The 15,767-nt window shown below is 29.8% G+C and overlaps 2 protein-coding genes across 6 annotated transcripts; one reads left to right on the top strand and one right to left on the bottom strand.

Annotated features, from left to right (window-relative positions):
• Positions 1-1,462: 1,462 nt before the first annotated feature.
• On the bottom strand, positions 1,463-6,911 carry LOC131844308 (transmembrane protein 43 homolog). Of its 5 annotated transcripts, none has more exons than XM_059193155.1 (8): positions 6,775-6,911; positions 5,780-5,884; positions 4,931-5,157; positions 4,472-4,665; positions 3,915-4,090; positions 3,368-3,596; positions 3,030-3,135; positions 1,463-1,773 (listed from the first exon to the last, which is right to left on the bottom strand). In XM_059193155.1, the coding sequence occupies exons 1-8, from the start codon at positions 6,775-6,777 to the stop codon at positions 1,632-1,634; spliced, it is 1,182 nt and encodes a 393-aa protein (XP_059049138.1). In that variant the 5' UTR covers positions 6,778-6,911; the 3' UTR covers positions 1,463-1,631. The 5 variants fall into 5 exon arrangements, with proteins under 5 accessions (XP_059049138.1, XP_059049139.1, XP_059049140.1 ...); XM_059193156.1 differs by having other exon boundaries at positions 5,780-6,084; XM_059193157.1 differs by having other exon boundaries at positions 6,861-6,905.
• Positions 6,912-7,112: 201 nt separating this feature from the next.
• Positions 7,113-15,090, top strand: LOC131844221 (transcription termination factor 5, mitochondrial-like). Its single transcript, XM_059193042.1, has 8 exons — positions 7,113-7,397; positions 8,008-8,245; positions 8,602-8,762; positions 9,327-9,667; positions 10,449-10,580; positions 11,116-11,234; positions 11,832-12,092; positions 14,491-15,090. Exons 1-8 carry the CDS (start codon positions 7,280-7,282, stop codon positions 14,714-14,716), a joined length of 1,596 nt encoding a protein of 531 aa, XP_059049025.1. The 5' UTR covers positions 7,113-7,279; the 3' UTR covers positions 14,717-15,090.
• Positions 15,091-15,767: the final 677 nt, after the last annotated feature.

Genomic DNA, 15,767 nt, shown 5'->3' on the forward strand with positions numbered 1-15,767 from the left:
TTACACAAAGCTTTCTCGAATTAGAGGGAGGAGAGCAGTCAGCTGATGGTTAGGGCTGATCTGCGCCTGCGTAAATCTTATTGCAGATACGCCAATATACGTAACTAAATTCATATAAATAAAGTATGTTCCTCTTCATAGGAGCTGGGAATTTGTGCCTTATATTTTGAATAACAATTCTCAAAGGGTTTAAACTGTTATAGATAAATTGTCAATAGACAATCACTGTAAGTTACAATTCGACCGATAATATAACTTGGTCTATTAAAAGAAAATGTTTTAATGGCAACGAAGTTAAAATGCGTCTAGCCACCCACTGCAAAATATCATAATTTATCATTTTCCTTATTATAAATGCGGGTGTATGTTTTGTGTAAAATTAAAAAAATATATTTTACGAAAGTCAATGCCCAGAAGTTTGGGAAATAGAACGAAACAGGGTATTTATGTTTACAATTTATATGTGTTGCATGTATACATAAACAAAAATTAAAATTAGCATTAAAAACGACTTTTAAGTAAAGCCTATTCAAAATGGCTTCCAATATGACGAATATATTAATGAACATACCTACATAAAAATCATACATAGAATCGAACATAGAACATACTCCTTTTTTATGACATTGAATAATGACAGCTCTGCTGTTTCATGGCATAAATAAAACATGGAGGTTTGCCTTTCTCTAAAAAGGCGTAAACCGAACCAAAAAAAAAATGGTTACATAAAAAATGCCATCAAGTATACAAGCACTGCGGTAGTACAATAGTTCAGGTGGTAAGTAATTGGTACAATAAATAATTATATTTCCAAAAAAGGTTTATTGAGAAACATACTTTTAAAATTAGCATTGGGCAGAATTTGTCATTTATATTAGTACATATATATATATATATATAACTTAATAAATAATGTACATTATATAAAATTATATTTTACATAGAACTATCACAATACTTACTAGAAATATATAAACAAATATTTGCTTTAAAAAGAGCAACTCAGACTTGCTTAGGTACAATAGTTATTTGGTTCATTTGCTTAAACCTAAGTAACGATATGGCTTCCTATATTCGTTTCATTTTCTCTCGTTTTCATAATGAATTATAAAATACTAATATAAATTATTAGGTATAGAAATTTCTTATTATATCTCTAATTTTGACTTTATTGCTATCACTTATATTAAATAATAAAAAATATACACAAATTAACAGGGGTTTATTACATACACTTGAGGTAGTGAGACAAACCAAAAAAATCAACCAAAACATTATTATATTAAATGATCCCGATGAAACAACACAATCTCTTTATTTAATCTTTTCAACTATTCACACTTTGGCTTTAAGAAATTTCTCAATACAAATAAAACAAAACGGATATCTTAAATGTTAATCACGATACTTATTGAAACCATACTTTATATAAAAAAAATAACAATACAAATAATGTATTAATATTTAACTCAGATTAGTCTAAATATCATCCAATATTGATTCCTCCTGCATATACTTAATTATATCATATAGATATGCTCTACCTGTGGCGTTGTTTGCGTAGTCGGACAGGATTAGGGTACTTGGAACGTGGGATTCAGAGGCCTTTTCAAGTGCCACCTATACATCAATCAGCGAAGGTTGTCATTCCATCTTGTGTACGGGGGTGGTTCCGGTATCATTTCGCGGCGAGTCAGTAACGTAGAATAGTGCAGTATTGGTAGCATCGCCCCACCTAATACTAGGACGCCAAATGACGGTTTGTGCATCAACCTGTATTCATATAAATGAGATATTTGTTATAATTAGACTTGATATAATGGGGTTGACATGTTTGGAACGCCTGATATTAAAAAATGTATATATACATATAAATAAGAGTTTTCATATTATTAATATTTGTACTATGTAAAAGGAGTGTACGGATGGCAATTGCGCTAGTCCGATTCACACTAGGTGTTTTAATTCGTAAACAAAAACTAAAATTGAGGCAGGGCCTTGCCTACTACTACGTCATCGCCATATGCCATTTATACTACATGGCGTACGGTAAATATATGTCGTTATAATATCTAACTCGGTACGTTACCTACTCACAACTTTTTTTTAGGTTAGGTACTGAAAAAACGTCACATCAAAACAGTTTCACGTTTCGATTCAAAGAGTACGCATACAAATATATGAAATGAGAGGGAAAGGGATTGTTAATAATGTGAACTAACAACCCCATTGCTAGCAATGTACAATGTCAGGTATACCTACACACAGTTACCTCTGAAAACCATCGTGGTAAATTGCTATTTGCCATTGTGAACTAACTGACCTGACTTCATGCTCATTTTATCATCCTCACTGGTGTCCCGCCTGTGTAAACCAGTAGCACAGGCGGGTGCATCATTCCATTTTCATCTATAATCCAAATACAAAAAAATATATACGAAATGAGGACATGTCAAGTCTTGCGTTCATGACATCGACAATTGATGATGCCTTTGACTATCCCATCCGGGTAACAGTACTTACTTTCGATACATTTATATTATATTTTCTGTGAGATCCAGTGCTTATATTAGTAGGTTAATATATGGCTTTTTTTATATTCTTATAAAGAATATTTGACATATTCTTTTTTAAATAAGAATATGTATATATTAACTTTATACAATATATCGCATCATTTCTATGCAGAACTGATTCATGAACCACAGTTATCCAAAGCTATTATTAGGAATGTTGACCAATTAATACGACGCACCTACGTGTGAAACAATTAGCACATATTTTTAGATTCATTCTAGAACTGGCAAATTCTCAAGTGTTACGATATCTTCAGTAATTCTGAATTCTGTTTCGTAAAACATTCATACTGTAACATAGTGTATTACAATGTGAATCATTACAGAATAATTCACTATTGAACAATTGTTTGCCGATTTTGTATAAATAAATATTAAGATTAAAATAGAGAGAGGTGTTCATATATATAAATATAAATAAATAAAATAAATGAGCTACTGTAAAAAACTTACCAAGGTAGAGATATGATGAACAAGGTATAACAAAATGAAAGAATAAAATTGACCCAAACTCTTGTACATCTTCTTAAATTACTTGATATCCAATGGCACTGAAGAACTGAAAACAAATTATTATCTAAAACAAACTCCTGTGAACTTCTTCGTTCACGGGAGTCTAAAACAAAATTTCCTATATATAGTTTTTACTAAGTAGTAGTTCTCTTGACATTACTTTTCAAAACAATTCTACTGTTGATTAAATACCTCAGCTAAATAAGATTAGGTATAGATCCATACGTAAATACTTTTCGGAGTACATATTATAATAAAATATTTTATGCAATACTAACACAAAGTAATCCAGTCTGGATGAAGCGTCATAGCTGATGCAAACACTTGAACAAATCCCAGCAATCTATATTTCCACGTGTGAATATTCGCATCCCGTTTTTCCAAGTCATGTAATTGTTTAAGGCTGTAGGAACCTTTACGAAGTAGAGAGATGGGATCGGCAGCTGGGAAATTTGCGGGGCTGTATGATTGTAGAATACCGTTTTCAACTATACCAACAGCCGTATACTACAATAACATGAAAAAGATATTGTGCTTTATTAACAGGTACAGATAAATTAAAAAAAAGTGACGGCTTAATAATTTGTTTCAAACAAATTATTAAGCCGTCACTTTTTTTCCTTCATCAAGAAGTTTTTTTTTAAGAAATAGCTAAGAGCCACGTCGTCAAAACATCGATCACGTCTGCTTTTTATAAAGAAAACTGCATGTACTATCTATTTAAGAAATATGATACCACAGACATAGAGATAATCATACTGATAGGTAAGGCTAAATAGAGTTTATGAAGTACTATTCTTTTATTATATTATCTATACAACTTACTATATCATCCTCTCTTCCAGCATATGAAAAATGTATGCGAAGATCACCAATCTCATGCTTTAAAGCACTATCGCCGTGGTAATAAAAGCCTGAGTGCAACTTAATGTCGCTCCTCTCTGGTCTTGAGTCTGACCAAATTTCATAATAATCGTTTACTTTACGCTTTACATCTAAACCTGTAATTTAAAAATGTTTTTCATGGTACCAAAAAAACATATTATATGATGACACTGTCATTCCCAGGATGTCGTAAGAGGTAGATACGTATAATAAAATCATAGTCGATTTGGCAATGTGGCAGTAGTAAACTCGTATCATTTAGAGGGATGTTTTGTACATTACTTTGGTGGTCTGAGTCCAATTTTATAAAATGATGGACTTTTGTAATTTAAATAAGTGATTTATTTTGAATTAATTGACATCCATTTATTTGTTGCTATTAAAAATACTTTATATACAAATAGGTTAAAAATTAAAATAGGCAAATGCTGCTAGTCGCTAGCTGAAGTCCTATAAATATAGAAACCTAAAATTATTACATTAAAAATGAAGCTCACCCAAATACAGCCAACCAATTTTCACATTATTTGCTATGTGTGTCTCACTGAATATGGGCATAGAGGTAGGATTATGGTGGCCCGGTCTTATATAAAATAATGACGAGTCTATAATATAATCCCTCCAATCCTTATGATACCAATAAGTTTTTCGAGATTCATCTGCTGGCTCACTGAGGAAATTCTCTTGGTCTCTGAAAGTTTTAATAAAATAATTATCTACTTGTAAATTCAGACATGCACCATCAAGCAACATATGATGTTGTGTTAGGGCTCAAAAAGAAAGCAAGGGAGCTTATGATTAATATTAATAGAATTATTATAATATGTAGTTATTTTATTTATAGGATCAAGTACAATATCTATAACATACTGCTAAAACTTTTAATGATTTCAGAATACTAATATATATGTACATATGATAAACTTCCTGCAATTAGACTTGTAGGAGATACTTACGTTGTTTCTTCTATCCATTGATACATTTGAACTCTTTTTCTTAATTTCACTGCTTGGACTTGTATGTTATAGTCTGGTTCAGATATAGGCTCTAATATTCTTAGTGGGCCTACGATATGTACAACACGACCCTCATATCTTGAAGCCTCATCACCTGTATGGACATCTATGCTCTCGGCTATTGATACCAGCTCTTCCAACATTAAATTACTTTGAATTGTTTGACTCTAGAAGAAAAATGAAATTCAATTAATATTTGTTATACAAATTCATTCAAACACTTACAATTTGAACTAGTTCTATAGTGGTTTTCAATTCTACACATTATATACTATTATTGTGGTATATGGCATCTATACAATATGACTGTTAAATCAACCTATTAACATAATTCCCTACTACAAAATACTGTAATAAAAATATTAAAGTAAACATTATAAATCAAGTAGGAATACCAACTGTACAGGGATTTTCATACAAAGATTTTTGGCATTCAGTGCAAAGACATTATCATCACCTCACAAATTTGGATGAGATTTTGACCTACTAAAATAGTTCAAAATACTATTATTAAGTACAAGATTAGAGAGACAAATTGAACAAGATGTTTGATTAAATTTTGTAATTCTTTTTATGAGGCTAAATGTTTTATGTTTGACAACTTAGAAATAAATACTATCATATATGATACATATATTATTTATTATAATAAAGGAAAAATTTATATGGATAAATTCAATGTGAGTAATTTTAAATTATATACAATACAAGTGTATATAGGTAAATATTTACCAGCTTTGACTTTCTTACCCAGAACTAAAATAAACTTATTGTACATTGTAAACATACCTCCGCCCATAGTAAAAAATATGTGACACCTGAAAATAAAACAAGACTAAGACTTGTAGTTAGCCATGTTTGTTTGAAATGATTTCTTACTGTAGACCAATCCATCTGAAAGATTTGAATAATGTGAATTTGGGTGTGCCTCTCTGTTCTCTCTACTCTCTCTGAATCTTCAAAACAACTTGTAGAATCAATACATGTACATCTATGTTATAGACTAGCTGTACATGTGATGAAGTCGGCGTGGAATTTAACTTTATTTTTCTAAAATAAAAGTAGCCTAAGGTACTTCTAATTATATCAGCCACCTGCCAAAAAAGTCCCATCAGAATTGGTCCAGCCATTTCAGAGATTAGCCAGAACAAACAGACAGACAGACAGTCAAAAATTGTGAATAATGTTATTTTGGTATATGTACTATATTTATATTCATATGCATGTAGTAAAAAACGGTTATTTCAATATTATAAAGAAACACTCCAATTTTATTTATATGTATAGATGTATAGATAATGCATTTTTCATTGACAACATTAGGGCATTATCACACCCATAACTACAGCCACCAAAATGGAACATAGATATTTCATTCAGTCATCTAGAATGTACCACAATTTATAAATTCAGTAATCAAGCAAACTATGTTATATATATAATTTCTAATATAATATATATTGGTTTGTTAACTTTTTATGTACTTATAATAAAAAACGTTAATTGTCACCATAAATTAATTTGGATAAGCTATTTTATAGCTATGACTGTGAATAAAAACATTTTTAAAAGTTAATTACAGGCTCCAAGAATATTTCTGTAAATAGAACAATTACATTAGTAAAATTTTTTCAATTTGTGTATATAATCAACATTTTTACTCCAGTCTGGCACGGTATGCTATTTGGTACATATTCATCATCATCACCACATAGTGTAAAACAAGCCTCTGTTGCTGTCTGTCCGTCCCTATGTAAAGAATTAAATGCTAATACTTGACATACCATAATTTGCTTTATTATGTGTATCTAATTCATAAACAAATAACCAATAAACCAATTTAGGATTCACTGAGTAAACAAATAATTACTTTATCGTATACTCTTTCCTTAAAGGCATATACACTTTTGCAGTGACCGCATATACAGTATCAATGTTCCTTGTACAGTATTTAACTGTAGTGTAGACAGATTTTAACCATTGTCATAAAACTTGACAATCTTGTCATTAATGTTTAACTCTCAATGTCGATAACACAGCACTGTCAATTTAAAAACTTAAAATACTCTGTGACATTGTTTTTTCTGTGATTATAGGTAATCTATTATTCCTATTAAAAAATGAAATATCGTAATAACTTTTTATTCATAATTAATATAAAATATAATTCTCTACAAATTATTATGTTCTTTGATATATATTAATAGACCTTTTAGCTGACTATTCTTATAGGAATATTACTGTGCTAATGGATTTGTATTAAACTATTAAATATAATAGCGAGTTGTCATGGGATTTTACAACAAAATAATTAAGTTATTATGTCGCAACAACCCAAATTTTTCAAAACTGCATCGAAGATGTTATGAAACTATACCATTTCTGAATCTGTACGCGAAAACAACTGGTGAGAAACTTAAAAAATAGATAGTTCTAGTTATTTGCATATGATCCTGGTCGGCGAGAAGGCTTAATAACTCGACTTTCCTATTTATTGTTTCAAATACTTCCTATATCTCAGAATTTATGTCTGTCACATAAAGCTCTAGAAATATTATCTCACTTATATTAATATATAAATATAAAATTAAATCATTTTTCATATTAGCAATGAATTTCCTTGCTGTATTAGGTTACCTACAAATCTAATAGTAGAACAAAATCATTCTAAATATAAAAAACACTCCTAAAAATTACATTAAATAGTATCCAAAAATAAATAACATTTCATGGTAAAAATATATTTATTCTTAAATATCTTCATTCAGTGGCATATTTAGTGAAACAGTTTGATAGCTAAACTTAATTATTTAACATTAAGTAATTAAATTTATGAGATGTTTTAAACTGTGTACACAAACATAATTAAAATTATATGTTTCTGTTAAATACTATGTGTTGCATTATAAGTTTTTTATAAGTAATTCAATTGAAATATAATTGTCTTAATTTTCAATTCCAATCGGAAATAAATAATTATTACACATGGTTCATTTTTTTAAATAATTCTTTTGCAGGAAGTTTAATAACAAGTGACAGGCTACCAATTTTATTACAAAAACATCCAAACATTGATACCCTGAGCAATGACAGTCTAGAAGGTACATTGGAAATATTAAAGAAGTTTGATATCAGTGCACTAGATGCCTGCCGGAACCCTCATTTGTTCAGCATTAATCACATAATTTTGGATAACTATGGTGAGATATTAAAAGAATGTGGATTTGTGAATATTTTACCAAAACACATCATAAAGTAAGTTAATTTACACCACAGATATTTAATATGTATGGAATTACTTCCTTAGAGAAAACCCCTACTCTGTTTGAAAATAGAACAAGACCCTTTATTTTAAATAAACAACTTTGTTTTATTTATACTTTTTTTACATTATTTATCCTGCAAAACTCCTATTGGGGCTTGTCTGTAAGATTAAATGTCATATACAAATTCAATTATTAGCAATGTACAAAACAATTTTTATGTACTTTTTGTGTAAAAACTTATAAATTTTAAAATAAATTTTGACAGAAACAATTATTATATGTAGACAACTAATAATGATATTAATAATATGAACTAAAGGTTCATTAATATCAAATTCATTACAGATATCATACCCTGGTAAGATCTCGCACCATATCTTTTTTGAAAAAGGAAGGTTTAATTAAAGCAGATTTTAATCTTGAAGAAGTTCTTCATAGCTGTTTTCCAGAATGGCCCATAAAGTATAAATCTTTACAAAACTTTGCTGATTCCACTACCACAATATGTAAGTAACTTGTGTTTATATTTTGTAGAAATTAACCTGTTACAAGGAGATGGCAGTTTACACTTAAATTATATAAAGTGTCAAGCAAAGCATGAAATATCAATGAAAATTAGAAATATGTGACTTAATAAGACTTAACAAAGAATATTATGTGTCAGGTGGAAATCTTTATTGTTAGAAAAATAATTCCTTTCTTAGTAATTAGTTACTAATATTGTATCTGATTGATACTGTACCTAATTGTTATTTATGTGGTGAGTCTGTCTGTACACAGAAGAAATTTACAGTTGAACCTCCTCCTTTCTTATGATAATTTGTATGGACTTCACACAGTTATTGAATAATCATCAAATACATATGTATTTGAAACATTTCTTTGTGATACATATATAATATAATAGATGAAACTCCCAGACTGATGGAAAAAAGAATATTCATGAATACAATTTGTTTTAATATGGTGATGAACCAAAACTGCTACCACTGGAATTAAAGCTGTGTGCTAAACTACTATATTCTAATTAGATGTTAAATAACTACATTTAACTTTTATTTATTTTGTAGTGGTTGTTAGAATGAGTGTTTTAGAAAAATACCTGAACTGGAGATTGTCTGTCACATCAGAAGAATTTCAGAAATATTGTCGAAATTATTTACCTCTAAGACATAAACCAATGACCGATATTCTGGAAGCAATATCCATAGCAGAAGATGAAATTAAGTTCAACAAAGATGAAATTAGAAGAAATGGTTTCATACTATCTACTGATCCAATAAAGTCCAAACTTATTATAGAGAATGTTAGAACTCTAGCTGGTATGGACATTCGTGATGCAATAAGAAGTGAACCAGCAATATTAAAAAATAATTACAATGCTCTACTTGAAATAAGGGATTTGTTGGAGGTAACTATGTGTACTGCATTTTTTTTCATATGTTTTAAAATACATTTTGTTTTATAAATTATACATTTTTAGTTTATGTCAAAATTTTTCCATCAAAATTTTGTTCATTTCCACTTTAGAACAGTAACCCTAAATACCATTTCTAGAACCACAGTCAAAAATAATTACACAATTACCCCAAGTTTTCTACAATGGAGACTATTTGTTAAATCATAAATTTAAAATTTTCAAAACTTGTCGGCTTTGAAAGGCCCTCCTTTAAAAAATGTACTAAGGTGCCTTGGCAAATGCCATGAAAAGTTCGCGCATTTAATCAGGATTGTAAAATGGTTCTACCATTACTTGTTAGTTTCATACTAAAAAAAATGAGTAAAAAAATAAAACCCTCAAGTAATCCGATTTTTGCTAACCCATTTGTGAATAAAAAAGAATAAACCTAAACTAAACTAGGTCAAGATTTTTCATTATCTTATTTTTTTACTTTTGCTGACTTTGTGTGAATATAAAATAATTTAAACTGAAAAGAACCCAGAATTATCAGACTACAGAAAACCTAATTTGCCACTATTAAGAATATAAAGGAGCTTTCTTTTAGCTTCTGTAAATTGAATCTTGAATCCACCATTTTGCAGTTTTCATGCATTATCTCAAAATTGATAATACAATATTAATACACTTATAAAATGTAGGTCCAACTATTTAACTCTTATTAATTCTTTATTGATTATTATTTCAGTAGTATAACATTTGTTAACAAAGTTCATATATTGTTTTACTTCAGGAGTATAGAATATCAGCAGAGGCGCAACGGCGTTGTCTGAGAGTGTACTGCATGAAACCTAAAACTGTTAAAGAAAGATTAGATGACTTAAAAAACATGAAGGAGTATCAAATTCTATCAACCAATCCTAGAGTAAGTTAAGTTAAAACCTCTTGGTTTTGTAAAGTTAAAACCTCTCATCTAGGTAGATAAAAATTAAGTATAACTTAGTACTATTTGCATCTGATTTTTACAATTATGTAACTTAAATTGCAAGTATTGAACCTTAGTTGAACCGTCTTTTTAACGTGTGGAAAAATCTTCAAAAATGTGTGTGTGTGTGTGGGATTCTTACCCACTAAAATCCACAGGGTATACCTACAAGTACCATTGCCATAGTCACGAAAACGCAGTTCCACCGGCGTCAGCCCGCTCTCTAGATTTTAATTATTATAGATCTATTCTATCTATCTATATAATTTCGTCATATCACGCCTGTGGCTTTGCCATTTCTGAGGGATCATATGCCATGTCTCTGTAGCTTAGAAAGCAAGTTGCTGGGTGTAGAAATAAGTGAGACAGTACCCAAGCGTGTTTGTACAAAGTTTACTTTGAACACAAAAATTTTATTAGCATGCTTAATTTTTTTATAATTGTGAGTTGAGTACGGTATTATTTTGTTATTCAGGTTTTATCAATGGTAGTCCATAAAAGAAAAATGATGAATCGACTCACAAAAATTGAGGTTACAAGAAAGCAATGTTATAGTTTGAACCGTTTAATATCATCTAGCAAAGTGTTTAATAAGTAAGTAATATTATTAGATTTTTTATTCTATTATCTGTAGTCCCCAAACTAGGTCTGACAAACATTATACAGATCTTGGGAGCTATTATTTAAATGTATTTGTGTAACAACTTTTCTATAGTGTTACTTATCATATTGTGAACTTAATATACTATGAGTGTGAAATGAAATCAGCCCTCGAGTCCAAGGCAAGTTGCGACTTGCGAACTGCGAGCGGTACAGCTATTACGAATTTTTAGAATAAATATATAATTACAGTGTTATAAAGTAAACAATGGTTTTTGGATACTTAAAGATAAATATAATAATATTTTTTCGCCACTGTTATCCTAGATGTGGTAATTATTTATAAATGATCCTGACGGGCGTAATTGTTCAGATACCTGATAACAATACCGTTTAGAATAGAATAGTTATGTAAAAGGCACGTATTTTTAACTAGAGGGATAAAGTATAAAAACCGTTTAAAGCTGTCCTCTCACTTATGTTGTTTATGTTTATTTTAAATATATATATTTTTTTGTATGATCAGGCCAAATCATACAGAGCTTTAATTGAAATAATTATCCACACAATAATTCTTTATTCTTGTTACAGTTACATAAATAGTTTCGGTAATAAGGTTTGCGGGCGAGATATCGGTATTTTAATAACCAGTTCATTAAATGTGGAGGAAGACAACATAAGTGAAAATTCTAATAATAAAGAATATATTAAGACTACACTGAATCAACTAAAAAGACACAAATATTGGCTATATACCGCTCTAGGTATTGTTGACGAGAACATACAATATTTAAAATTGAAATTTGACAACAAAACAATACATGGTCATTGTCAGTTGTTACTGTATCCTATGTAAGTATCAAAGTTATAAAATATACTCCTTGTGTTAAAGCAGCACTCACAGTTTGCCGTCATGTGGAATGTGAAAAAAATTGGCACTTCTCAGTAACTTTGGCATGATAATTTGCATTATAGTGTGTACTCGATCTTTACATCCATATTTATTTGTCTATAGTACTACTTTCTTCTCTTCTTCTACTTTCATTGTCCGATTCCCACAAAAATACTTACAAGTTATAAGTAATATGCATATTTACTGTGATATGACTTTCTCGATAACTATATTTGAAAAAAAAAACACAACGTGTAATAGAATAGAATAGAAAATCATTTATTCAAATAAACTTACATTGAAACACTTTTGAATAGTCATTACATTTTTTTAATTTACCACTCATTCGGAAAGCTGTCTCATCAGAAGAAGAATGAGCAAGAAACTTACGTGTTGCTCTTTTAAATAATTTTATTATTACTTTACATTTTTAAGTTTAAGTGTGTGAATACAAACCACCAATTAGCACTAATTCAATTAAATACTCAAATAGAAAAAATATTGAATATATAACCAACTGGTTAAACAATTAATAAGAGGAAATTAGTCATAGTGATTAGAGCAGACCAGACCCTACAGGCAGCACCCGTTCACGAGTATGACGGATGAGCCAGCCATCACTGCGCTCGACCATATTTTAGGGAGCCCAATGACCCGGCCCACCACGACGCCACAAGTCTGGGCATTTTAGTGAGCATGACTACTCAAAACACTAGACCACGTCATAGCTACTTACAATTGCCATCTGATAGTTATAGTATTCACATTTTACATAAGAATGCATGCGGCAATCAATACAAAAACCGCTACGCTTTCATATTTCTAAAATAATTAAATCAAGAAAGCAATGATAAAAATAAACTATAACGTTTGCTAATAAACTAATTATTTACTTGTTATGTTGTCATCTATGAATTCGTCTATCCTGTAATAGGCTTTCTTACACAAAAATTGTTTAGTATAGGATTTGAATTGCCTCTCTGTCAGATTTAGTGCAGATTCTGGCAGTTTATTGTAAAATCTTACGCAATTACGATATATTTTACTTATTTCCATAGCATAATGTCATATGGCACTGCTGTGGGGTAAGGGCGTTTTCTATTTGAGTATTTAATTGAATTAGTGCTAACTGGTGGTTTGTATTCACACACTTAAACTTAAAAATGTAAAGTAATAATAAAATTATTTAAAAGAGCAACACGAAAATTTCTTGCTCGTTCTTCTTGTGATGAGACAGCTTTCCGAACGAGCGGTAAATTAAAAAAATGTAATGACTATTCAAAAGTGCTTCAATGTAAGTTTATTTGAATAAATTATTTTCTATTCTATTCTATATAAGTTTAACTGTCGCCACGTCTGTTAATTGCCTCATTCTTCTAATTGCATATGCAGCAGAACTGAGTCTACTGGCCAATTTTAAAATATGAGGCCCCCATTGTAATTTCGAGTCCACTGTTATACCTAAAAAACTGTATCATTAACAAAATGTGCTATTGAAATAACTGTGTATTTATTAGTCTTACATTAGGAATTGTAACTTTTATACACTTTGTTTTGCTGGAATTTAATAATAGGTTATTACATGTAAACCAATTTAATATAGCAGACATAACACAATTTACATCGTCTAATTGATTAATTTGACGTCCAATTTTATACATAAAGGGAAGGTCATTTATGTAAATTAAAAAGAGAAAGGAGCCTAAGATTGACCCTTAGATTTTACACCGTCAATATCTACAGTTTGGACCCTATCCTCTAAATAAGTTCTCATTAATTTTAGATCATTATCTCTTATACCATAATGTTCGATCTTGTACAAAAGCATTTTATGATCCACGCAATCAAATGCCTTTGATAGGTCACAAAAAACTCCGAATGCATCCTGTGACTTCTCCCATGATTCGAAAATATGTATTATTAGCGCTACACCTGCGTCAGTGGTAGACTTGCCGGCGGTCAACCATATTGCTGACTGTGAAGCAGTCCGTTATCCCTGAAATGTTGTAACATTTGATTTAAAATTATCTTTTCAAACACCTTACTTAGAACTGGCAAAATAGATATAGGTCTATAGTTCCCTGGCTCAAAATACATGTACACCCGTGCGAAGGCGGGGTGGGTTGCTAGTACAGTATATCTTTATGTTAAATTTCATTAAAATCCATTCTACCGTTCAGTCCTGAAAAGTAAACAAACAGAAACACATTTTCACATTTATAATACCAGTATGGATATAATGTACATGTAAAACGCTCTTACCAATTTGTATGTTTGTAATGTGTGAGAGTAAATCACTACCAAGTAAGAATAAGAGCCACTATTACGATACTACCAACTGCTTTAATTTGATTTTAGATCAGAAGTAAAACATTACGTGGAGATGTTACTTAAAAAGCGCAACGGAACTGATCTCGATGAAAACCTAGACGCTAGCTACAACAATTTAAATTTTTCCACTCTTACTGACCAGCACATTCTCAGCCTAGTTTTGTATGAAATGGAGAAGAAATATCACTTCAGTGGTGATGGTGTTTGGTCTAACCAAGAAGGCATTAAGTTAGATTCCAAGGCTGTGAATTAGTGATTTTGATGTTTCTAAATAAAACCATGGATCGAAGGATACTATAAAATGGCTGTTGATAATTTTAAATATATACAAAGTTATTTCTGTAATTTTTCTAGTAAATTTAAAAACTACTAAAGAAATTTATGTCAACTCATATCGATTTGGTATCTTAGCATCTCTTATAAGTGCCTTTCGTGGTATTTTTTATACCTATAATAAAAGACCCAGGCAAACAAAATAATAATGACACTCATGGGATTTTAGCTGCTGGCTAACTTTAATTGCAGTGCCATCCACCTTTACTATATTTGTTAGTAGACCATACAGTGATAATAGATATATTTTTGTAAATATGTATCCAAGTAAGATTAAATAAAAAAAACTTCAATTAAGCACATTGGTAATATTATTTTTATCTCCTTATTAAAAATACTAAAATATTATTATAATTACAATTTACCTTATTGCTTCACAAAAAACTTAGCACTATAAAATATTCAGCTACTATTTTATTTAAACATAACTACTAAAAATGTAATCAAAATAAGTATAACCATTTTATTCACACGTGTGATTAATGATATCGTTATTTCTACACGTAAATTGAACAAATAGTGTTTTACAATTAAAGTATGTTTAAAAATATTTTTGAGAAAAATACTAGTTAAAATCTTTGGTTCATACCTACTGTATGTAAAGTTAAATACATGACGATTAATATATGGAGATCAACTTATTTTTAAACTTTGTGGCTTTTTATACTAGCTATAAAATGCTTAACAACTTGACTGAGCACACATTTACATTCTTGGCATTGTAAAACATGTATTTAATTAAAGTAATGCTTATAATATTTGGCACATATCATTCACGATTACATCGAAGTACATATTTACATTAACCATTAAATTTATTATTATCTTAATAAAATATATATATTCTTTATATAAATAACATACATTTTTTTTATATAACTCACTTTCAACTTATGGAAATGGTAACATTCCCATACACATATGTATGAAAAACAACATGAACTTCATAAATATGGTGCCTCTTATAAAAT

This window comes from Achroia grisella, unplaced genomic scaffold, assembly GCF_030625045.1.
Source record: "Achroia grisella isolate CSIRO2021 unplaced genomic scaffold, CSIRO_AGI_Agris_v1 utg402, whole genome shotgun sequence".
Lineage (NCBI taxonomy): Eukaryota > Metazoa > Arthropoda > Insecta > Lepidoptera > Pyralidae > Achroia > Achroia grisella.